The sequence below is a fragment of the Rhizopus delemar genome, genomic scaffold (assembly GCF_000149305.1).
Source record: "Rhizopus delemar RA 99-880 supercont3.4 genomic scaffold, whole genome shotgun sequence".
NCBI classification, from domain to species: Eukaryota; Fungi; Mucoromycota; class Mucoromycetes; order Mucorales; family Rhizopodaceae; genus Rhizopus; species Rhizopus delemar.
Window position 1 is genome coordinate 1,449,891 of NW_027137830.1, and position 23,818 is coordinate 1,473,708.

General features: G+C 34.6%; 7 protein-coding genes across 7 annotated transcripts; 5 read left to right on the top strand and 2 right to left on the bottom strand.

The window, feature by feature from the left end:
* Nucleotides 1–241: 241 nt before the first annotated feature.
* Nucleotides 242–995, top strand: RO3G_06033 (uncharacterized protein; the record flags this gene model as incomplete). Its single annotated transcript, XM_067660623.1, has 4 exons — nucleotides 242–383; nucleotides 543–673; nucleotides 787–835; nucleotides 892–995. The coding sequence occupies 4 exons, from the start codon at nucleotides 242–244 to the stop codon at nucleotides 993–995; spliced, it is 426 nt and encodes a 141-aa protein (XP_067516724.1).
* Nucleotides 996–1,389: 394 nt separating this feature from the next.
* Nucleotides 1,390–2,087, top strand: RO3G_06034 (uncharacterized protein; the record flags this gene model as incomplete). Its single annotated transcript, XM_067660624.1, has 3 exons — nucleotides 1,390–1,539; nucleotides 1,952–1,962; nucleotides 2,006–2,087. 3 exons carry the CDS (start codon nucleotides 1,390–1,392, stop codon nucleotides 2,085–2,087), a joined length of 243 nt encoding a protein of 80 aa, XP_067516725.1.
* A 395-nt stretch (nucleotides 2,088–2,482) lies between these two features.
* Nucleotides 2,483–4,610, bottom strand: RO3G_06035 (uncharacterized protein; the record flags this gene model as incomplete). The annotated part of the gene is made up of 5 exons (XM_067660625.1): nucleotides 2,483–2,487; nucleotides 2,671–3,412; nucleotides 3,565–4,176; nucleotides 4,238–4,382; nucleotides 4,435–4,610. 5 exons carry the CDS (start codon nucleotides 4,608–4,610, stop codon nucleotides 2,483–2,485), a joined length of 1,680 nt encoding a protein of 559 aa, XP_067516726.1.
* Nucleotides 4,611–5,324: 714 nt separating this feature from the next.
* Nucleotides 5,325–11,093, top strand: RO3G_06036 (uncharacterized protein; the record flags this gene model as incomplete). The annotated part of the gene is made up of 10 exons (XM_067660626.1): nucleotides 5,325–5,561; nucleotides 5,627–5,887; nucleotides 5,945–6,017; nucleotides 6,085–6,218; nucleotides 6,284–6,687; nucleotides 6,744–8,396; nucleotides 8,452–8,848; nucleotides 8,897–10,627; nucleotides 10,687–10,890; nucleotides 10,944–11,093. 10 exons carry the CDS (start codon nucleotides 5,325–5,327, stop codon nucleotides 11,091–11,093), a joined length of 5,244 nt encoding a protein of 1,747 aa, XP_067516727.1.
* A 3,237-nt stretch (nucleotides 11,094–14,330) lies between these two features.
* On the top strand, nucleotides 14,331–17,272 carry RO3G_06037 (uncharacterized protein; the record flags this gene model as incomplete). The annotated part of the gene is made up of 6 exons (XM_067660627.1): nucleotides 14,331–15,179; nucleotides 15,245–15,602; nucleotides 15,656–16,090; nucleotides 16,146–16,331; nucleotides 16,381–16,772; nucleotides 16,826–17,272. The coding sequence occupies 6 exons, from the start codon at nucleotides 14,331–14,333 to the stop codon at nucleotides 17,270–17,272; spliced, it is 2,667 nt and encodes an 888-aa protein (XP_067516728.1).
* A 273-nt stretch (nucleotides 17,273–17,545) lies between these two features.
* RO3G_06038 (uncharacterized protein) lies at nucleotides 17,546–18,322 on the bottom strand (the record flags this gene model as incomplete). The annotated part of the gene is made up of 4 exons (XM_067660628.1): nucleotides 17,546–17,773; nucleotides 17,837–17,992; nucleotides 18,044–18,163; nucleotides 18,215–18,322. The coding sequence occupies 4 exons, from the start codon at nucleotides 18,320–18,322 to the stop codon at nucleotides 17,546–17,548; spliced, it is 612 nt and encodes a 203-aa protein (XP_067516729.1).
* Nucleotides 18,323–20,915: 2,593 nt separating this feature from the next.
* RO3G_06039 (uncharacterized protein) lies at nucleotides 20,916–22,750 on the top strand (the record flags this gene model as incomplete). Its single annotated transcript, XM_067660629.1, has 4 exons — nucleotides 20,916–21,067; nucleotides 21,120–21,939; nucleotides 21,999–22,092; nucleotides 22,146–22,750. The coding sequence occupies 4 exons, from the start codon at nucleotides 20,916–20,918 to the stop codon at nucleotides 22,748–22,750; spliced, it is 1,671 nt and encodes a 556-aa protein (XP_067516730.1).
* Between the last annotated feature and the right edge of the window lie 1,068 nt (nucleotides 22,751–23,818).

A 23,818-nucleotide genomic window follows, 5' to 3' on the forward strand; every position in this document is an offset into this window, starting at 1 on the left:
ATGATGCTATTAGATCCCGCGGCACGAATGGAAAAAATGCTCAATTGACGCTTTTGAACCAAGTGCATGGAAACACTCAAGGTAATAAACGTAGAACACTTCATTCTAATCAAATCACTCACAGTATTATATAGATCTATTGGAGTATATCTGCATATCAAAAGACAACTGTCTAGTGTTTGATATACTTAAATTTTCTTTGTTAGTGAACCCAGTGCAACTTGTAAATTTTCTAAACGCTATGTTCTTGCCTACAGATCCATTTAATGAGAAAGTGTATTACTGTGACAGTCTAAGTATGGATGACATTCTGGCTGTGGTTTGGAGACACACCAATATTTTTAATGAAAAGACCGCACAAAGTTTTAGTAAATGGTGTGGAAGTAAAAAAATACATTTGATGAATGCTACTATTAAGAGAAAGGCTAATGAACATCAGCAGAAAACGTCAGTTCGTACACTGTTCGTATTGAAAAAAAACAGTTTTTCGGTAAGATCTATTGTATTTATTTTTGCTGGCCTATGACTAACTTGCCATTTAGACCGTATAATAGAAGATATTGTTGATCATCTGCCTCGGTACCAACAATTCATAAAAAGCTTGAAAGAAGAAGAGTATCTCGTAGTAGGTTATGCGAGAAAGTCCATTGGTGAAAAAAACGATCAAGTGCGCGTACGTTTACTTGATCAATGAGCCAAAACCTAAATAAGAGATCGCTGGTGAGCAAAGTCTTCGTTAGTGTTTCTTGCAAAGCAGAAGATGAATTATTAACATGAGACAAAAAGAGAAATGAAGATTTATTAGCAAAGATAAATGCCGATGGTGATATGCAGGGTAAGAAAAAAAATTCCACCATCATAATCTTAATTATATTTCTGTTCGCTTATTAGATATGCTCCGGTATATTTCTGCTGAAAAGAAAGTATGTATTGTTACCTTAGACTTTGCGGGATTAACGACGAATCACGAGGATTTGAAAGTTTTTTTGAAGTGAGTTTTATTAAAAAAAAGCTAGGATAGTAAGTACTCAGTCTTTTATAATTAGGAGCAATCATAATATTAGCAAATTATAATCGAGAAATTACAATTCGATAACCCAGCCCATGTATATGATTCCCAAGAGCTCCTAAATTCAAACAAAATAACTCTTTTTGATGGTAGAAGAGATTTTCTTCAAAGATCTAAATAAAAAGCATTTATTTTATAAAGCTAATAAAAGGACTCTGAGTGAAGATAATTTCACTCCAAATGAACAAAAAGGAAACTAGAGTTGTCATTTTACTGTACAAGTATTTCAGACACCAATGAATATTGTATAACTAGACTAGACAGTGAGTGTTGAGTCTTTATTCGAATTGGATCAAATTAGACTCCTCTCTAATGACAACATGCGTATTTGTTCTGAACTCGCGTTTAAACAAGAGGTCAATTGGGCTAATGATATCCTTTTGACAGGTACCTTATATCCTACTTTAGGCGATCATGTACACAACACTGGTTGTATATTGAATTCAGTCACTATTCCGTCGTCATCTTTCGTATGATCTAATTACTATTTACATTAGAATTGTATTCATGTACGACTTTCAGACAATCAATAAAAAAAAATGAGGATCGCGATCGACGGTTTACTGAACCGGTCAGAGTTTTGATCTTACTCGCTAGCCTATTTGTGTTGACGCAAAGCAACAATCCATCTTATCTAAGCTACATTAACACTTTTGAAAAAGGATAATACATGCCATACGTCCATATGTAACCTCAACACAAGTGAGTCTTGTCAAAACACTCAAGTGTTGTCAATGCGTGAAACACATCAAAGTTTGCCCAGATTTGGATGGGATTAAAAAAATCGCTTGAGGTTATTCTAATCTATTACAGACACCCTTGGCATATCATCTGGAAAATTGTGCGTATGAGGCATTTGAAAAGAACCATGTAAAATATTAGCAATATGAAAAGTAAGCAAAAGAATGTTGAATAGATCATATCATTATTAAATAGTGATCAGACAATTTATCAAACATTATTAGATCGTGTTCCAGATCAATCAGATAAAAAAATAGAGCATTGCACAAGAACGTAGACTTATGTCATAACAACAGTACAATCCCCTCCAGAGCTTTGCTCCTTTCGCCACCCTAACCATGAAATCACTCGTCTCCGCTTCTATCCAAATCATCAAGAAGTCTGTGATTTCAATTCACTTTTGGAGATTGACGAATAAAGAGAAAGTAGAGCATAAATGGACTAGGACAGTAAAGAATTAGAAATTTATGTGTGTTCTTTACAATATTGGAGGAAAAATATATTTTGTTGGTTTATAGAGCATGTATATATTACAGAAATAGTTTGAAAAAAATATAAAGTAACAAGAAAAGAAACGCACATGTATAAATAAAATTCACGGTATTTGCAAATGGTCTTGTTATGATTTTGGGTGGAAACCACTGAGGTCTATATTCTACAGGTAACCAAGCATCATACTATTTGAAAGATAATTAGAAAAAAAAATGTTATTGTGTATATGAATCACTTTACTATTTCATTCAATCGTTTGTCTAAATGGAAAGACCAGTGTACAAGTGTAGGATGTTCATAGGAACGAATCACAGTCTGTACACGTCTTCCGACTGCAGGAATCGAATTCGGCGCACATACCATCTTACCATCCCTGATCTTTTGCAGTTCCTCTGACGTCAAAAATCCACCATTCTGTAACCCTGCATAAGTGATTTTTGTCAGCCCTTTGGAGGGAGTGGATAAAGAGGGTGTCTGATTCGTTTGGATGTGATTATGGTATTGCAAATGAAATAGATCAGAGAAAATTTGATAGGCTTCTTGAAGACCCTGAAGATGACGGGAGGGCTTTTTTGAAAGTGCCCAGGTGCCTGATTCATGTTTACTGATCACCTCGCGCAATTTCGCTAGAGATTGAATAAGGACAGGTGAGCGCTTGGCATGATCTTGACCATAAAGGCCCTTGGATTTCCACGGGGGTCGCTGACCTTCCAGTTGTGCCAATCGTGTGTTTGCCTGTGAGATCTTTTCCTTCACTCGCAGTTCACTTATGCCCGTCAAGGTTGTGAGTTCTTTGGCATAAGCTGTATCAATCAATGATAAATCCAGTGCTTTTTCGATGGCAGCCAGAAATGAAATGAGGCCATGAGCCTTGAGGGTGTTTATCAGTCGATACAAGATACGTAGCTGACCAGTAATGGCTGTTTCAGTGTAGGAAAACATTGCAATCTTTTCAAGAAAGATATTGACCATGGAAAAATAATAAGGTATGTTATCTAGAATAAAAAGGGCCCATCCTCGTTCAATGGGCTCATAAATTTCATATTCTGTACTTCGAACAGGCGCACCACGTCTCCAAGCACCAGCCCATAAACACCAAAGCTCTATAACCTAAACGTCATCAGTCAGTATACATATAAAATTGTTTAATAGTGAATACTTGCTTGAATATAGTCATCTGCTCTTTCCCAATTTAGAGCTAATCTTGATATCAGCATGTACAGCTCATCTCGAACAGCTTCATAAGTCGATGACTCATTTACAAAGCTTCTTAAATCACTCTTCACAATATAATGGACAAAATGAGATATGTAAAACATATAAGTTGAGTTGAGTCTGCCATTGTTTGAAATCCATGGTGTACGAATCCAAAGCTCAGTCAACGCATCTAAAAAGAATCGATCAACGTGTGCTGAAAATGCGTGGCCAGAGATGGGGATCAAAAAGGTCAAATATTCGTCTAATACTTCAGTGTAGATGCTACAAGTCAGGCTTTGTAAGGTACTAGTCATAGTTTTGGTGGCATGAGATCCAAGAGCTGTGGATGAAGGATAAAATGACTTTGTGCTTAAAATTTGTTGATTCCCATTTTGTTTATTTAGATTGGAGACTGGTGCTGTATTTGTAATGGGTTGTTGTTGCGCAGATGCCCAAGTGGGTATGTTTGCAAAATAATAAAGATAAAACTGCAACATGTTGAATTGAATCTTCATTTCAGAAGTTAGGCAGTTAGGTAATAAGTTAGACTGAATAGTAGCTGCAGTACGAATATCGATTGAATTTGTAGTGGAAGACGATGTGGCAACTGTACAGTTACTGTAGACCTTTGGCAATAAGTGAGCTGCTCCTGTTGACAGCACTTTTCGAACGTCGGCCTATAACTAATGGTTGAATTGTCTATTTTTTCAAAGCAATCATATTTTTTGGGACAATTACAGGCAGACTTTCAGTGGAAAGATCGTATGAAAAATCCGGATACTGACTAAGCTTCATCAAGGATTGAAAAAATGGGTTGTGAATCTTGAGTAATTTCTTCAAGGCCAAATCTTGGTGACTTTGCAAGTTGGTTTGTAAAAACCCTCTATGATTTGCATAAGCTTAGGTAAGAAGGAAGAATACAAGTGAATACGTACTTTGCATTAGGTGAACCAAATAGACAAACAAGTAACTCGGGAAGGAATGTATAAAACGATCGGACATTCTGGATATTCAAAGAAGGTGAAGAGCAGATATGCTTTTGACAATAGTCTGTTATATATTCGCAGATGGCTACAACATCACGATCAAGAAAGGCTTTTGAATTCTCCATGAGAAAAAGCAAACTTTAGGAACCCCACTTTTTTTTTTGGAAACATTGTTGTTCTCTGCATTAGCGTGACTTGCGCGCTGTTGATAAATTCCATTTTTACTTTCAATACGTACTTGTGTAAAGAAAACATACGTTAAGGTCGGATCTATGTTGTCCTGGATGTATATTTGTGATATGAAGCGAAGAAAACCATAATTCTCATCAGCAATTATCAGTAAATAAAGGGTGAAATCATTCTGAAAGATGGTCTGTTTCTTTTTTTTTTTTGTTATTACAAAGTAAAGTCTCGTGCAGCGACATAATACGATCAAAAAGGTGTGAAAAGTTTATAAAAAGCAAAAAGGAAAAGAAAAAGGAAAAGGAAAAGAAAAAGGAAAAGGAAAAAAAAAAAGGAAAAGGAAAAAAAAATGAATAGTAAACAATGTATTGCTTTCACTAGGTGTTACAATGAAGGATATAGTATTACCTTCCGATAATTCATATTCATTTATCTTATTAAATATCCACAAGAAGTCGCCAAAGAAACAGTTTTTCTACAGAAGCCCATATATATAAACAAAGAAATGATGGGGCAGGAACCTCCATACTATCTTCAGGTACACAAGAAAATAAATTCATGCAGAAAGAACAGACAGTCATTCACCACCTTCAAAAATTTAAGCCACACTAATCTGTCAGAATTATTGTTCTTTATTTTTTTTCTCTTCTTTTGTTATGAATACCGTACAGCCTGAGGAATACTACAAGACACCAAAAGAGATATCAGAAGCTTTAAAGGTCAAAGACCTTTCTTCTCTTATAAAGGGTCTTTCAAAGCTTCGATTGCAGTTAAACGTTGCTACAAAAGATCGAGTAGATCCAACTGAAAAGCAAACTCGTCCCCTTGTTGAATATGCTCAATCTTGCACTGACTGTCATGAAATCAGCAACTTATGGGATTATCAGGCTTCAGTAAAGTTACTTGCTATATAAACTTGTTTGCTTTTCTTTAACCTTTTTTTTTTATGAAAAAATAGTCCAACATTCAAGATCTAGAATGCATGTTACCCGACATTGTTGGATTATTCATTAAACTGTCTAAAACACCAATTATTCGCTCCTTTGGTACACAGATTATCGAAACTATATTACAAAGACAAATGAAATATATTTATCGAGGTATATCCTCTTTAAGAATTCCCCACTGTCAATCTACATTTCGACTCTTGACGGCAATGTCATCTTTTAATCAGGCAATGACTAGAGAATTGTTTTCAACTTTCAACTTTCAAACAGAGGTAATAAGAAAAAAAAAAGAAGAAGGGAGGGAAGAGAGAAATTTAAAGATTGTTTAGGGATTTTTACGGGCTTCAAGATACAGACAAAATAAAAAGAACAACAACAATAAACCACAACAATATCGTTATGGTAAGAATGAAATATATATATGCAGAAGCAAAGATAGACAGCTTTGAACTAAGGATGACATCTATAGATTTAAGAACAAACTATATTCAGTTCGTATTGACTTTCTTTCAGCACGGTGACGCCGAGATTAAGAAGCAAGCGCTTAGCGTGAAAGGACTTGTTAGTGCATTATATACGCACATGTATGAAGATGCCTATCCAGTATGTATCTTTCTTTAAATGTTCTTTTTTGTTTACCTCACTTACAAACTAACATTTAATTATAGTTGGTTGAACTTATCCTTAATGTCACCTATGAAAACTTGATCTTGGATACAGCTGTACCACGAAATATAAAAAACTTCTTTTTCTCTTCTTATATTTTGGAAAAAATTGCAAAACTTTACAACCGCTTCGAACCAGAGCAGATTTCAGCTGAAGAAACCGCCATTCCCGCAGATATAGTACATCATTTCCTCATTTCGACATGCAGTGTACCAGATGTCGGTTTATGCATTCGTGATAATGGTTGGTATCCTGCTCAACCTTCATTAATGGAAGAAGAGAAATCGTCTCGGATTGCAAATCGTGTATTGGCAAAATTCATTACTACTCTCAAACCTGCAGATGATATGCGTCAACAAGAATTGTTACTAAAAATTTTGGGCTCATGTCCAGAACTTGTGCAAGAGTATGTTACAACCTTTATTTTTTGGAAAAAGAAAAGCGAATAACGGTTATATATAGGTTCTGGAAGAATTCTTCATTCACTTTTGAAGCACGTGTCTCTAGTAAATGGTTAGCCAGTATTACTGTTTTGCAAAAGATTGTTTCGTTACCTGTACCATCCTTATCTTACGGTTCAACAGGTCTTTATTCAGCTGAGCCTCCTAGTGCGGACACAGTTTTAGACAACATTTTACCTAATGCATTCAACCGCTCATTCTCTAGTAAAGGACTTCAACATACCAGTCCACTTGTTCGATATGCTACCATGGTTGTTCTTGCTGCAGCTTTTCAAAAATACAGCAAAGTAGTACTATCATTTGAACGAGTTATTAAGGATTTGGAATCATTGGAAAATAAGGACAGCTCTCGACCCAAGAACTCTGAAAATTGGTTTCAATGTTTACAAACTATTCGTGAAGGCATAAGAAGACGTACACCAGAGATTCAAACAATCGTCAATTTGTTCAAACAGACAACTAATCAAAAAGAGACTGGAGATGTAGATGAAGAAGAATTAAAGATGCAAAGACAGCTTCTTCAACAAACCTCATTTAAATTGATTCGCTATTATCAAGAACTTGTACCAGAAACATTGATGGAGACCAACATTGATCCTAGTCATTTCATACCAGCAGATATTTTGTCGGTTAAACCTGGTGCCTTAATTCAATTACTGCATCTATTTCTTAATATGCCAAATTTCAATTGGACCAGCCGATCTTCAGGATCTTCCTCAACACATATCACCGTCTTGCTTACATTGTACCTTCAAACCCCTTACAGACACATCCGTAACTTGACGGGTCGATTGCTCAACCAGACCTTATCTGACTCATTTATGTTTTCTCATGATCCAGAAGAGGTTCAACTCTGGCTAAATGCCTTGCCACAAAACTATAACAACGATACATCCATGTCAGAGACACAGCAAGCCATCCTTTCCTACCTTGATAATTGTATTCATCGATTCAACCGAGCACAATATAAGTACACTGATCAATTGGTCTCGCTTGTTGATAAAGTGAACAAGAATCATATTTTAAACAATCATTCCGAGTACAAACATCCCTTCAGTCCTCTATTATTGACATTGCGCGAGAATCTTGATTTTATAAAGGGTGATAAACAACCTGCTGTTCTCTACTTTACCTCTCTAGCCCCAGTTCTTCTCAGCAAACAAAGTGTACCTTATTACCTACAAGACTTATATTCTACACTGCAACAAGAGACTGTGGAGGAAGAAAAAGAGCCCAGCAAGATAACTCGATGGACTCAAGCCAACATGGCTCGTAATGCTAGAATTTGTTTGGGCATTGAAAAGATTGTGAAGAAGCCTTTTTCTAATACAGATGTCCGTGGAGCTTTTAGTGATATACTTGGTAAGTCATATAATAAGCCTGCTGTTGCATTTATTAACCCTCCATTCAAAATAGCTAAAGATGTACAAGATGTCTCTAGTGCTAGAAAAGAGTTTGTTGAAATTTTAGAACAGCTACCAGTATATGAATTGAACTCCTGCTTAGAGGATGCAGCTAGATTTTGCCATGATACTTTAGGTTGGGTCTCTTTTGAGCCGTTGGTGGAATACATTCGCATTAGACATCCTTTGGTTGGCAGCCTATTTTCTTATGCTTCTGTTCAGAATATGAAGTCGTTAGATTCTACAGAGTTGTAAGTTTAATTTTGATCAACCATTCATAATATCATTAACTTTTCTTTTTAAAAGCAAATATACAGCTCGATTCTTACAATGTATTCCTTTTGTGTATTTGTTTCATGACATCGTCATACTGAAAGAATATTCAAATGACTTTGCTGTACGCGTAGTGGAATGTGCAATTGACTCTCTTACGCCATATCAATTATCAAATGCGATATCTGATGTGTATTTACAAATCTATATCGCCAAGACTCAGAACGACCTCAATATGCTATTATACCTCTTTAGCGTTTTGAGAAAGATCATGATTCGCATAGAACACATAGATGACGCCCATTTAAAAGATAAACTTGGCTTTTCTGTCATGCAACATGATGTTCTCAAAGATATTCGCTCAGAAATTCTGCTCGATATTGCTAATTTACAGAATATTGACTCTGTTTCTAAAGATAGTTATTATCAGGTAATACAAACACTCTAATCATCTAGAATGAACTGCTAAAAAAAATAGACTATTCCTCTTGCCATTGCTTTTGTTGATATATTTGCTGATGAATCATATGCTCAAACCATTTTGGATTACATTGTTCTTGTCGACTTTAATCAGCTTTACACTCACTGCAATAGAATCGGAAATTTAGTTTGTTATGAAAATCTCAAAAAATTATTGATTGCGCTTGTTCATCATATTTACAGCAATTTCTCTGGTACACTCAACATACCTGGTAAAGCGTTTGAAAATATTGCAGATATATGGAGTACCGAAGAAAAAAACGAGCTTAGTGCGGACATCTTGTTGTTATTGGAATCGGCAACTGCAAACGAAAATACGGAAAACGGCCCTAAACGGGCCGCGATAATCAAGCTACTCAATACTTTTTGCCAACATATTTTGGAGCACATTTTGGTCGGCAATCAATGTAAGATCAATCTGGACCTTTTGCGATCCTCTTGTATTTCATCTGCTGTGGATCTTTCTTCACTTATCTTGGCACGATTGGATGGCTCTCTTCGATTGACAACGAGTGTGATAGACTTGATGCAAATAAGTAATGATATGCTTGGTGATGATTTAGATAGACGACAAATGTTTAATGTGCAGGTCATTGAATATATTCTTAAAAGATTAAGTGCGGTGACTGATGTCAACACAATATCTGAAGACATTTTAGACGAAACCTTTTTTGGCAAATTATCAGAATACGTAAACAAAATACATCTCAAATGGTCCTTTATCAATGCGGAAGTGGTACGCGATTTTATCCTTATGACAATTATGGACAATCTCTCTAATGCATCAGCTATAAAATTCTTGAACATTCTTGTGGATCTTGTCTACAGCAAATGGGAGAAGCGTGAACCATTGGAAACTTATATTCGCAGAATCCTTGATCATGCTGATTACCAAAAACTGACTGAACCGAACATGGCAAAGCTAGTTTCCCGACAAGTACCAGAAAATGATAACCAACGCATAGCACTTATTGAGTTGATACACACCTTGAACAAAATACAACCTAGTATCTTGGCCAATCATCATGGTTTATTAGATACACTTTTGACAAGTTACAGCGCGACGACTTCTTATACTGATAAGCTTATATTGGAAGTATTGATGTCCTGTGAAAGACATGGTAAAGTATCACTGCTGTCCAAAATGACCATTTGGGGACCTGGATCTGACAAAGTTCGTCAGACACACATGCAAGCTGGAACACTATTACAAACAAACACAATTTCAAATGACACACTAAGTCTTATTGATCCTGCGATCATGAAGTATACATTTACACATTTCCCTGATCTCAAATCAGGACAACCGACTTCCAAATCCTCTTTCCCAGCTTACGATCCATGCTTCTTTCTACCTTTGTTTGCCAACTTGATATCATCGGGTATTATTGATTGTCGCAAGTTCATTGATTGCAATGGATTAGGACTTGTCATGCTAGGCATGTCTTCTACCGACGATAACGTTCGTCGAATCTCCTACCAAATGATTGATCAATACTATGTATTGCTAGAGCACGCAAGATTTAAAGAACAGCCTTCTATTAGCTTTGTTTTGGAATCCTTTAAACATTCAATTTCTGAACGTTCCAAAATGGATGCACCACCAAGAATTCCCCCCTGTGTCTCTGTTTGCATCGCACATACTATATCAATCTTACTTCATCCTGGTCATTATATGCTTCCTCATATCTCAAAATGGATATTACAAAATTCAACATTTGACTTTAATGTAAGTTATTTAATTCAAAATAGAACAGATAGTTAGACTCGCTCAATTCTTTGCAATAGTATATCCCCATGTTCTCTACCTTGTTTATGTCGTCCTCTCCTAATCACAAAAAAGAAAGGCTCTGGTTACTGCGCGTACTTCTGTCGTCTTTGAGAACGTATGAAGACTATAAAATATTTTCCAGACAAAGAATATTTGATGTCATTGCCACGTTTTATAATTCTTCGTATGCTGACGAAAGCAGTAGACGAGTTATTGTGGAAGTATGTAAAAAATAAAGAAAAAAAGACAAGAAAGCTAACTTTTTTGTACATAGATTTTGGAGCAAGCAACCACCATTCCAAAAGTTGCTACTAGCTTAGTACATCATAAGGGATTACTAGCTTGGATTTATCAATCAGAAGCTTTTGGGAATTCATTGTTTCCTGAAAGCAACTTTTTACAAGCTCTTGGCTTATCTCAATAGTTTTGCTATTTTCAGATGGAGGATGCTAAATTGTAGTTAATAAACATAGATTACTTAAATTGACTATTTTGTATACTATTAGTAGTTGAAGCTTAACCATTTACATATTATTTTTCCAATATGAATGTTTTAGCAATTATTTGTCGGTATAAATAATAAGTATGTGAAGCTGTATTTCGAGCTTCTATTACGATTCCCTCTTAGCATATTTACGATAGTCTTATTTCTCTAACAAAGAATGTTGTATAATGGTTATAATTTTGAAAAAGGTAAAAACAAAAATCAAGAAACAACGTGAGTATTTTTTGAGATTAATCTTCATTTCAGTTTAAAGTAAAAAATATTCTAATTGAAGACAGGTATTTATATCTTATTGAGTGAGTGGCTTGATAACTTCTATTGTAAGCGTTCTTCTAATCTTCAGGTACTTTAACAAGTGACATCTATAATTATGATTATGAAAACTTTTCATTTGTTCTTTTGTATGTCTATCATTGACTATCTTTTATTCTAAGAATTACTCACTGATTTGAATAACGTTATTTTACGCGTTATTTCAATTATGTGAAAGATTAGCAATATTCCTGACATTGGATTGGATTTTGTTATTTCAGTTCATACTTCTTCTTATCAAAGAACTTTGATTGCTATACAATGATCATCTTTGGAGCACACCACTTGTCAAAGGTTTTATTGATCTGTGTTGGGACTACATTATAAACAACTCTAGAGCTTAGACACAAATGTCTTCGGACGTTTTTGGTTCAAGCTCTCTCATCAAGAATCCGACAATACAAAGATAAGCGAGTCTATTTTTTTCTTTTTGTTCTGATAACCATACCACATCTGAGGTTCGATTGAGGTCAGCTGTAGCAATGTGCCCAACTATTTTCTGAGTAAAAAAGTTAATACATTCAATATTGTTTCCTTTTTTTTTTATTTAACTTTGATTTATGCAATAGTTGTATAAGTTGACTAGAGTTAAAACAATGTATTAATATTTGCAAACCAACTTAAAACAAGCTCTAATAAATCTATTACTGAAGCACTTACTTTTTTACTGCTTTTTATTGACTTGTTATGTATTATAATTGTTAAATTTGTTTATACTCAATTGCTCTTTCTAATTTGTTAACCCAAGATATATTCTACAGCATTTTTTTATAGCAAACAAAACTAAGTCAAACTTTTTAATATAACCTTAAAGGCCTACAACAATCTATTTTACTAGATTGTTATATTTGAGGATATACTGATCAGTTATAGTATGAATTTGCATCAAGAGCGAAACTTTATACTATAAATGTACTAGACTACACATCACAGGAATCATCAAAATGAGCAGAAACATTAAATATATTTCAATCTACAAAGGTTCCATCTTTTTTGCTCTTTTTTCGTTACACTTAATTTTATTAGATAATATAAAGCAACTTTCAGTAAATAAGACATTGTACCCATATTTTAATGCACAAAACCCAATTAGTCACTTGAAACATTTAACTCAAAGCAGTCATAACTCATCGACAATGTTCTGTAACAGCTTATACAGCCAGGTTCAGCGCATATCTTCAAAAAATTATTGGACATCGTTTTTGTTTGTTTTATTACTATTTAAAAAAGTTATCAAGAGTCTATTATTGCAAATACAATTCTTTACGAAGAAAGATCTTTTGCATAACTTTTAGCTGTTTTGTATTTTCTAAGCCAAGTATGATTACACACCTATGATTTAATTACTTTTCATTATGAAACGTATTGTATTGTTTTTTTTTAAAAAAAAGAAAAAAAAAAAGCTTATATCTTCAAAAAAATTTAAACACGCAATCCATGAACTTAGTTAAACTACATTATTTATTTATAAAGCATGTAGTTTTTGTATTGATGCTCAACTAATGAGAACGATAGATTATGATGAATGGTGTTTTGACCATATATATCTTTATTATGAATAGCACATATCATTAAAAACACACTGCTATGGAGCTCAAAATAACAAGAATAAACTAATATTGTTTCAAGAAACACCTATGCCCCCAAATATCAATAAATTCCTCCTGTAATTAAAGCGGGTGCACGGTGTTTTTATTTTTAATTCAGGGAGTTTTAAAGCCCATCTAATCACCAACGACATTAATGCCACATAGTTCTTCCAATAATGGTTTTGTAAACTTGATGTAACAGCGTATCATTCTTATACCAGTACCTGTTGCTAGGATTTCTTGTTTCAATACTAGGCAAGGACAACTTGCAAAACGTATGATACTACCAAACTATTTTTTCTCAACTACTAACTCTACAAAGAAGCACATTAACGCGACAGAAAGCATACATTCGTGTAAAGCTATTGTTTAAAAGTCAGAAACATAATAAAAATGCTTAAACTGGAAAACTGTCATATGTAAAAATAAACAAGCCGTGGCAAAGGAGATTTCAGGTTTGTATAACAAATGTAAAAGAACAGCAAATGCTTATGTGATAGCAGAATGATTGAAAGGATGTCTTTGTTTTATGCTGTTTTGAGGATTTCTTAACTGAGACCTTACTGTCTGATCTGACCAAACCTCTCTTACTTTCTTCTGAGGATATATGCATATAAATAGATTTTTTCTTTACCGCAATGTTTAATTAAATTTGTAAGAAGCTCTTTTATTTTCATTGTTGTGAAAGAAGAAGATATAAATAAAAGGGAGAAAAGGTAGAATACAGAAGACGGTCTCCTCTTAGCTTTTCTAATTGCACCCTTATTTCCATATAAATTATTATTAATTGTTATGAAAAGAATAAAAGGAGCAAATTTAATAATCTAGAATTATACACGGTGTAACAGTGTTGTGATTTTCCTTTCTCCTTTTCTCCGCTCTTTTATAATTTTAGTGCATCCTCCTTTTTTCAGCCATACTTACATCCTCTTTTCTCCTATTTACTCTTATTAGAATCTCTGTTCTTTTTTTTTCATAAATCTTTTTTTTATAACGAAAAAAAAAAAGACAAAAAAAAAATGAAAGAAACGAGTCCTTTAAGGCAAGTTTCCGGTCCAGCGTATTCAAGGTGACAATAATATTACATATGCGTTGAAAACATAATGTATTTAACTTTTTGTTTGATATTAGTGAATTAGGAGTTTTGTTTGAAGAAAATGAAGCGCAGTCAAACAATCTTGCTTATCAATCTTCTCTCAATTTCATAAGACCAAAGCCTACTTTCTCAACTCCATTTCAAAATCCAATTCCCAGCATGGAACCTCCATCTGCTTCTCATCCCATTACTCGTCGTCCACGTGCTGGAACTATGCCATCTTTTATTCAACCGCCTGTTACTAATCGACCTGTAAACAATTCTTCAGCCGCTTTACTACTTTCAACTATTGAAGCTGGTCGTCACCGTTCAGGCTCCCTAAATTTACCTCCTGTAGACTCTTCTTATTGGACATTAGGTCATGACGCTCCACTCTCTCCTTCATCTGAACAATTATTGCAAAATGATAATGATTTTTCTATTGCTAGAACTATGCGTTCTCTTGGCTTAGAGGATGATCGTGATCAGGAAAACGAGCGAGAGAAACAGAATAAAGACGTCTTGACAAACGGACTCTTTCACCACAAGTCTCCCCCTGAATTTCATTTACCGAGCCGATCTCTTTTGTCAGGAAATAACAGAAATAGATCTTATTCTGTCAATGCTGCTGCGAGATATGATATCGAAAACAATTGTGAAACTCCTCTTGCTTCTGCTGGAAACTTGACATCGATCGGAGGGAGCTCATTTGGCAAGAACACTTTTGCAAGCCCCTTGGAAGGATTCAATCGACAACAGAGCAGACCACGTGCAGTGAGTATGGGTCGTGCAGACACCAGTAGATTGAATCCTATTTTGCCGCCTTCTGTATTATTCTGGAATAATAATGGTAGCAATAACGGCCAAAGATCCTCTCCACTGGTATCCATGACAGAAGAAGAGTTTGAGGAACAACCAGCCTTATCACTTGGAGATTCTGAATTACTAGCAAATATATTACACAACAGCAATAAAAATGATGCTAGTCACCAAATGGAAATTGTGAATAATGATACATCTGCAACCGAGGTAGAAACTTCCCCTCATCACTTTTTTTTATTGATGATATTAACGCGTTTTCTCTTCTTTTATAGAAACCTTTCTTGACTTTTAGCCAATCTACTCCTACTTTTAAGGAAAGCTATCAAATGCAAAATGCCAATCAGCAGCATTCTCGATCACTTTGGGTTGGAAATATTGATAGTGGAGTTACTATCGAAATGTTAACACAGGTCTTTTCAATGTTTGGTCCTATTGAAAGTGTTCGTCTATTGTTGGAGAAGGAGTGCGCGTTTATAAATTTTTTTCATGTTGAAGATGCTATTCGTGCAAAAGAAGATGTTTTGACGCATATGGGTGGACGAATTGGAAATTGTATAGTCAGAATAGGATTTGGTAAAGCGGACGCAGTCGTTACAGAGACAAATGTTTCGCAGCCTACTCGTGCTCTATGTAAGTGTTTTAGCTATGTGTTTGTAATTTTTTATGAACTAATATAATAACAGGGCTTGGTAACATTCCTGGAAATACTACTCCTGCTTCATTACAAAGTATATTTAGCACATTTGGTACAATAGAATCCGTTAGAGTTCTATCACATAAAAATTGCGGCTTTATCAATTTTGAATCTGCAGATGATGCAGTGGCTGCTCGTGACGCGTTACTCCAGAACAAGATTTTTGCGCCTGGTTTCTCTGCGGCTCGTGTTGGTTTTGCTAAAATCCCACCCACACCAGTAATTTCAACAAGAAACAGTGATTCAAATTCTTCTACACCTTCTAACGAAAATAATGAACCCTTTGCAAGCAGCATTCCTAAACAACTATTTACTGATAAATCAACTAATGATAATATGGGCATAGAGACATGGCAAAAAGATCTTTATGCAATCATGAAAGAATTAGAGATTGGGGAAGAAGTGACTTTTTCATCTGTTCAACGTAAGCCATAACGACCCTTACATACAATCCATTTACTTATTATTTTTGTTCATAGATTTGAAAACTAATTCCTTTTATTATGAGAACATACCTCCAGTGCCTGAATTAAGCAACAGTCGAAAATTTGATTCAGCTCATCTAAAAGAAATACGTAAAAGACTTGATAACGCCGAGGATAGTGTACAAGAAGCAGAAATAATTGCTTTTGAGTGTATGGATGAGATTGCTGAAATTACAAGTGGTAAGGGAACTCTAAAGGTCTCACACATGGATCTAACGTATTTTTGTAGATTATATTGGCAACACACTTGTTCAACGTTTATTTGAAAAATGTTGTGAAGATACAAAAACACTTATGCTTGAGCTTATTGGGCCTCATTTAGCGGCCAATAGCATTCACAAGAATGGTACCTGGGCAACACAAAAGATCATTGATTTGGCAAAAACACAAAAACAAATCGAGTTAATCCGTCAAAACCTTCAGCCTTATATTCCTCCTTTGCTTTTGGATCAATTTGGAAATTATGCTGTGCAGTGTTATCTTCGTCTGGGCGAGGTTGCAGATAATGGCTTCATATTTGATGCCATGGCAGAAAAGCTCATGGTTATTGCTCAAGGAAGATTTGGTGCTCGTTCAATGCGTGGTATCCTTGAAAGCGAGTATGTAACACAAAATCAAAAGGTGAGTCAAACGGCTTATTTGATGAAAGACATGTATGCTAATAAAACTGGTAGATATTTATTGCAGCAGCTCTTTGTCAAAACTCTGTGGCGTTATCTACTAACGCAAATGGAGCACTTCTCTTGTCCTGGTTGATAGAATCTACAAATATTAGCAATCGAATGCAAGTTATTGCTAGTCGGTTGTCCACTAATATCGCTCAACTTTGTACTCACAAACTTAGTTCACAGATTGTTTACAAGTTACTTAACCAAACATCTGACGTGAAATCACAAGAAATCATCTTTCAAAGCTTATGCAAAGAGGACGTTTTAATGGAAATCTTATCCGACCAGTTGCGTGGATTGAGCTTTATTCAGAAAGTCTTGCCATGTCCTTCTCTTAGTGAGGAGCAAAAATCTAGTCTGCGTACGCAGGTGTGCTCATGCTTGGAACAATTGAAAGGACCAGGTCATAAGAAGCTATTGGATCAACTGTTAGCAGAAGTGTCACAAGAATAAGACGATACCCTTTAAATCACAAAAAAAGTAGCATCGAACATACACACAAAAAAGTAGGTTACTGACGATTACAAGACCTTTTTTTTTCTTCTTGATGGAGAGAAGCAACTTAGATTACGTTCTCATCATTCACTTCTTTTTTCTTTCCACCTTTTTATAATCATATTTTTTTTTCCTTTCTATTTTTTGTACATCTTTTTTTTTTGTTTCACACGTTTAAAAACATAAAACAAAAATATCTTTTTCTTTTTTTTTAATAAATGATCAAAAAAATTAGTCGTCTTCGTTATCCGACAATTTATCATCATCCCTTGAGTCTTGCATACGCATTTCTCGACGTCCTTCGAAGCTCCTCTTTGCAGCTAACGCGTCTTGTACCTGCTTTTCTATTGTTTGTGACATTTCATCGGTTAATTTATCAGGCAAATAATACAAATTTGGTTCTGTTGTTGTTTTCAAAAAATTGGCCAACATCTTTTTTTGCTCTACTTCAAAAAGTTCCTATTTTTTTTTTTTTTTTTTCCTTTAGTTGATAAATCAAAATGGGTTATAATGCACACAAACCTTCTTTTCAGCTATAATCTTTTCTTCCTCCTTCTTTTTCATTTGTTCCATTCGTTCCTTTTCCAGCTTACGAGCTTCTATTTTTTCTAAAATCGCTCGCTTCTCTGAGTCGAGCTTTTCTTGTAATTTCTGATTAATCTCTCTCCGTTTTTTATCCTGCGAAAAAATGTTGAGTAATTTTCATACGCTCAGGCAAATCTACCTTACCACTTCACTTGTTTGCTCTGTGTCATCTTTAAACTTGTTTAGAGTACCCAACAAGACACCAAAAAGCCTTTTATTACGATTTCTACCGGCTTCATTGATTTCTAATCGAGGTCTTTTAATCTATTGCTTTTTTGTTTAGTTTTATTAATTCTTAGAGATGTACACACAAACCTCTTGAGGCTTTTCGTTTTCTGTTGTTTTGTCTTCTGTTTCATCTACTGCTCTTTTAGATGAAGCTACAGAACTGTTTGTAGGAATGACGATGCTTGATTGAACCATTCGGAAATAGAATAACTTTTAAACAAAAAGCAACAAAAAATTAAAAAAAAATGTCACTTTTGTATGTGTACAAATACAGGAAAAAGCCTCTCTTTTTTTTTTTTTTTTATTCAAGAGATCAAGCATAAGCGAAATCAAATGGCTGTAATGCACATATATGTATGCATAAAATAGCTTCAAAGATCACTAAATCATTGTTGATTATTGGAAACACCACATTATGTTAATGTTTAAGCAATCTTCTATTGACCATTTTCAATTGATTACTATGCTTATTTTTTTGAGAATTGAATACAAAAACTTGAGCCTCTGCATTGTCAATGTTCTTTTTCTATGGCAAAATAAGCTTTTCTGTTAAAAGTGTCGAGTTATTGATTGCTTTATATGAAGGAGTTTTTGTTGTTGTTCTTTATGCACTTTGATGAATCAAATTTTATTTACTAAGGTGGATGAACTTTTGTGTATTTTTTACTCTGTGAATAATCAATGCCATAGTTGACAAAAGAAGAACAGAGAATGTGGTATATGTTCTTTGAGCTACGCTTTTTTATTTGAAAATATGTAAACGAAAACAAATAAATTATCTCGTAACCCTTTTCCAAGACAAACATTATAATTTTTTTTTTGTAGCAAAGCGTGGGCAAGGTAAAGATATACTAGAAGTATTTTATACCATTTGGGCTTGGTGACCACATCCTCCCTTCTTTTTTTGTCGACTATAAAATTGCTTGGCGAGCGAGTTGACCTCAATCGAACCTCAGATGTGGTATGGTTATCAGAACAAAAAGAAAAAAATAGACTCGCTTATCTTTGTATTGTCGGATTCTTGATGAGAGAGCTTGAACCAAAAACGTCCGAAGACATTTGTGTCTAAGCTCTAGAGTTGTTTATAATGTAGTCCCAACACAGATCAATAAAACCTTTGACAAGTGGTGTGCTCCAAAGATGATCATTGTATAGCAATCAAGCGTTATTAAAGCTTAATAATGTGAGTAGATGGAAATATGGGCATACTGATATGCATGTACACCTTACCAAAATAAATTGGTAAGTAATTTTTTTTCTCTCTTCAAGCCAGAGAGGAGAGAAAGAAAGAATTAGACAGAAACTAAAAAGCTTGAATAGACAATTATAAGAGGACAAAAGAGAGGATGGTGTTAAAGCTTGAAGGTGTGGAATGCAAATAGAACTCTTAGGTATAAGAATGAGACAGAGATAAACAAAGATATGAATAGACGAGCGATCTGATTAGAAAGATAATACTTGCTAATTGACTGTGGGTTTATCAATGGAAAAAAAAGAAAAAAAAATGGGTGAGTATTTATACAAAAGTCAGGAATGTAATTTAATAAATAATCAACTTGAGTTATGAAGTTCTCAACTAAAGAATGTCCAGGGACTTTGATTTTATGTATGAATCTGTAATGAGTTATGATAGACTTGCATAGTATGTAGTATTTAGCCATCTGTATGATGCTTAGGGCATCTTACCAATTGCATAGCATAGCACATATATGAATATCTACAATGTGAAAAGTATATAAACTCTGAATGTATATTATTAAATAGTATCAGAGATATTTTGGTCTTGTTGAATTATTGCTCTTTATTATTCTTTTTTTTGTGAACAAAGCAGTGGCGATAAACCACGGTTTCATTTACATGACAATATGACAAAGTGTGATGGCTTGTACAATAAAAAGACTATAAAGTTCAACAAGATTGAAAAAGTCATCTATTTTATAAATATCATTGTACTCGGTACTTATGCCCTTTTCATATAGATTCAATTCAATCTTAATCTACTTTAATTGACTATAGCTATAGATCGAGAGCGAATAAATCTTTAACATGAAGATTTGTTCCTGGTTATACAAATGGACTGTTTGTATCCATCAAGCTTATCTATCATTCATTCATGTGTCGTTGCATCAGGAGCTATATCAAAACAGCTTGCACTAGATTAAAAGAATGAAACTAGTGATGGTTGAATAATGGGAAAAAAAAAATGCTAAAGTCTTTTAAAAGCATTCACTACTCTGACTTTGTAAATTGAATACGAATCATGTTTAAAGTTGGAATATGTCACTCTTTCTGCCTCTTTGTATTTTATAATCTTTTGTCTTAAACGAATATTTACATATCTATTGATTCAAAATTAAATACATCATACAGTGAGACTGTGTTCGGATACGACAATTTCTTCGATGTGAAATAATCCTAACCACTAGCTTCATTACATTATTTGGGAATATTATCTAATCCAAAGTAATAGATTATTTTTGAAATGATAGAAAGAAAAGCTTTGATGAAAAATATTTTGCATCTTGTTTTTTTTTTAAAAAAATAGTAAAACAGGAACCGATATAATTGGGAAATGTTTCATTTGCGGAACTTGACACGCACAAAAAAAAAAAAGAGAAAAAAAAAAAAAAGAAAATTGTGTCTATGCGGGGAAAATTGGTATTTTTTTATGGTTTACTGCTTCTTTGTATTTTTTATTAAAACGCTCTAGATGTCGTCTGGAAAAGTATACTCTGCTGTATATTCTGGTGTTCAAGTATATGAAATGATGATTCATGGCATTGCAACCATGGTGCGAGGTTCAGATTCGTATTTGAATGCAACACAAATCTTAAAAGTTGCAGGTTTTGAAAAAACACAAAGATCAAAAATATTAGAGCAAGAGATCATTGGCGATTATGAAAAAGTACAAGGAGGATATGGAAAGTATCAAGGAACTTGGTAACTGAAAAAAGTTTTCATATAATAAAAAGCTTTTAACCTTTTTAATTAGGGTTCCATTTGAAAAAGGAAAAGCATTAGCAGAGAAATACGATGTATTAGATATAATGATGCCTTTATTAAGCTTCAATCCTTCCAACATGACCTCTGATCAAATACCAACCAAAGAGCAAGCACTTAATGAACAGTTATCACGCTCCTCACCTCCTTCTTCACCCGCCGATTATCATCATTCTGCGTCAGACAAATACAGACACAAACGCATCAAACTAAATGGCCTGCCTCCCACCACACCAGCAGAGGGGCCGTTTTATGAACATCACCGAAGTATATTGATGAGCATCTTTTTAACAGACGATTTCGAAAATTCCGCCGCCAATCTTGCTTCTTCACTTCTCACTAACGATGTCGACGTCGACCTGGTAATTGACGAGCAAGGACACACAGCCTTGCATTGGGCCGCCGCTCTGGGCAAGATTCCAGTTGTACAGCTGTTGATTGAGAAAGGAGCCAGTATCTGTCGGGCTAATTACGATGGTGAAACACCCTTGATGCGTGCTGTCATGATTACTTGTTGTGCTGACAATAAATGCTTTTATGAATTGGCAGAAATTATGAAAGATTCAGTTCCTGTCACGGATAACCGCGGACGTACTGTGTTGCATCATATTGCCCTGACAGCAGGTGTTCCTGGATACGCAGAAGCAGCCATACAGTATATGAAGATCCTTTTGAAATTGATCCCGAAAAAGAGTCAGATTCGATATGTATTGGAGGTGAAGGATAGAGTTTTTTCAGAATCGGCTTTGGCTATTGCTATGCGAGTGGAGTGTCAGGAGATTGTTGATCTTTTAATTAAGCATGGTGCACTGGTAAAGCTCATTGTAACTCTATTTGTTATCTTATTTATAACCTTTTTCAACTTCAATAGGATCCATTGATACCACGAAAAGAGCCTGATATGCTTATTGAATATTCACCAATTGAGTATAGACCAAATCCAAGAGGACGTGATTTAGTACACAGTAAAATTGAACTCAAAAGAAAGCGAGAATCTGCTTACATATTATTTCATTAGCGGTTCAACTTATGGTAGATAAAATAGAAGAAGAGTATCAGGAACAATTGAAACGCAAAGATAAAGATGCTTTTAAAAAGGAGCAGGAGTTGAATTTAACAAAGTATGAATTAAAAGAAGCACAAAGAAGACTTGAATTACCTGTTTCATTACAATTAGCAGAGGCAAGAAAGAGAATTCGTGAACTAGAAGAAAAGGTGGCCAGTTTTGAAAACAAGGTACCAACACAGGAAAGCACTGAAATAACGGATGATACGATTCCTATGGTGGATATGCCGAATAAAGAAAAGGCGATTCAACTGATGCAGCAGCAACTGGATATGAATCAGCAAACAATTGAACAACTGAAAAAGGAAGTAGAGACAGTCAAGGAAAATTCAAATGAAAGAGAGATGGAATATAAGCGATTGATTGCTTCTTGTTGTAATTTACCACTAGAAAAAGTAGACATGCTCATTAAGCCTTTAACGTTGGCTATTGAAAATGATCCACCCGATTTAGACATGACAAAAGTCGTTGGTTTTATGGAAAGATTACAGAGACGCGGTTCTGTGAACAGCAATATGAGTACACCACATGAATCATCCACAACATCCCCTTTTTAATAAAAGCCTTATTTATTTTGTTAAACACCACCCTTTTTTGTATTAAAGAAGCTCTTGATGATGAATATCTGTAAAGCAGCCATGGAAACGATGGCCAAACTTGATAAAATAAAAAACCAAAATAGCCTATCACCCGTCGAGAACACAGTGACCGAATTACGATTTTCTCTTGTTCGAAAATATCTTTGTGTACGAGCAATGTTTGTGAGGGAGGTTGAGAGCCTAAAGATGCTCTCTTCCATCTCTGTCAATGTTTTCGGTTGTTCCTTTTCGTCTTTTTTAAATTGAGGACGAAGTTCGTGTTCAACAAGAATTTCAAAATCAACTAGTTTTTCTGCAAATGTAGACATTTCATTTGAAAAGCAAAAAGAGTATTCACCATATTGATTGGCTGTAAAGACATAATCACCTTGACGTTCTCCAGTGCCACTCAAAATTGATTTACGATCAGGTGCCAAGATGTCAAAGTCTACATCAAACGATCCACCTTGTTGAACCTACAAGTGTGTGAAAAAGAGAACCGTTCTTTTTAATCACAAAATAATGGGGATAGTTACAGCAAAATAGAAACCAATCTTCTTTCCTGGCTGATCGTTCCAAACAAAGAAACAAGCATTCTCATTTGCTTCCACTTTATATGTCAACGCCGTTGCATTTACTACTTTTGTATGAAAAAATAAGTACAAGCCAAGGTATAATAAAAGGTTTATTATGTGTGGAAACATGAATAAAGAAGAGGGCACCAATTCTTTTTTATGAAGTATATTGCATCACCTTGTTTTAATTAGCGCCCATTTTGTGATTGAGACAGTTGAATACCATTCTGATATGCCCTATTCATTGAATTGAAGGCAAAGGGGATGCTGTTGTACACAAGAAGAGTATATTACTGTTTAGTAGTTTTTGAAATCTCATCATGTGCTATTATTTTTCTCAACATGTTGTAGTAGGTTGATTTAATTCAGATGAGAAACATAGGAGTAAACAGTGTTATCTTGTGGTTGTACAAGAATATACTCCTAGTATGAATATTAATATTTTTCTATTCAATAAAAAAAAAAGAAAGAA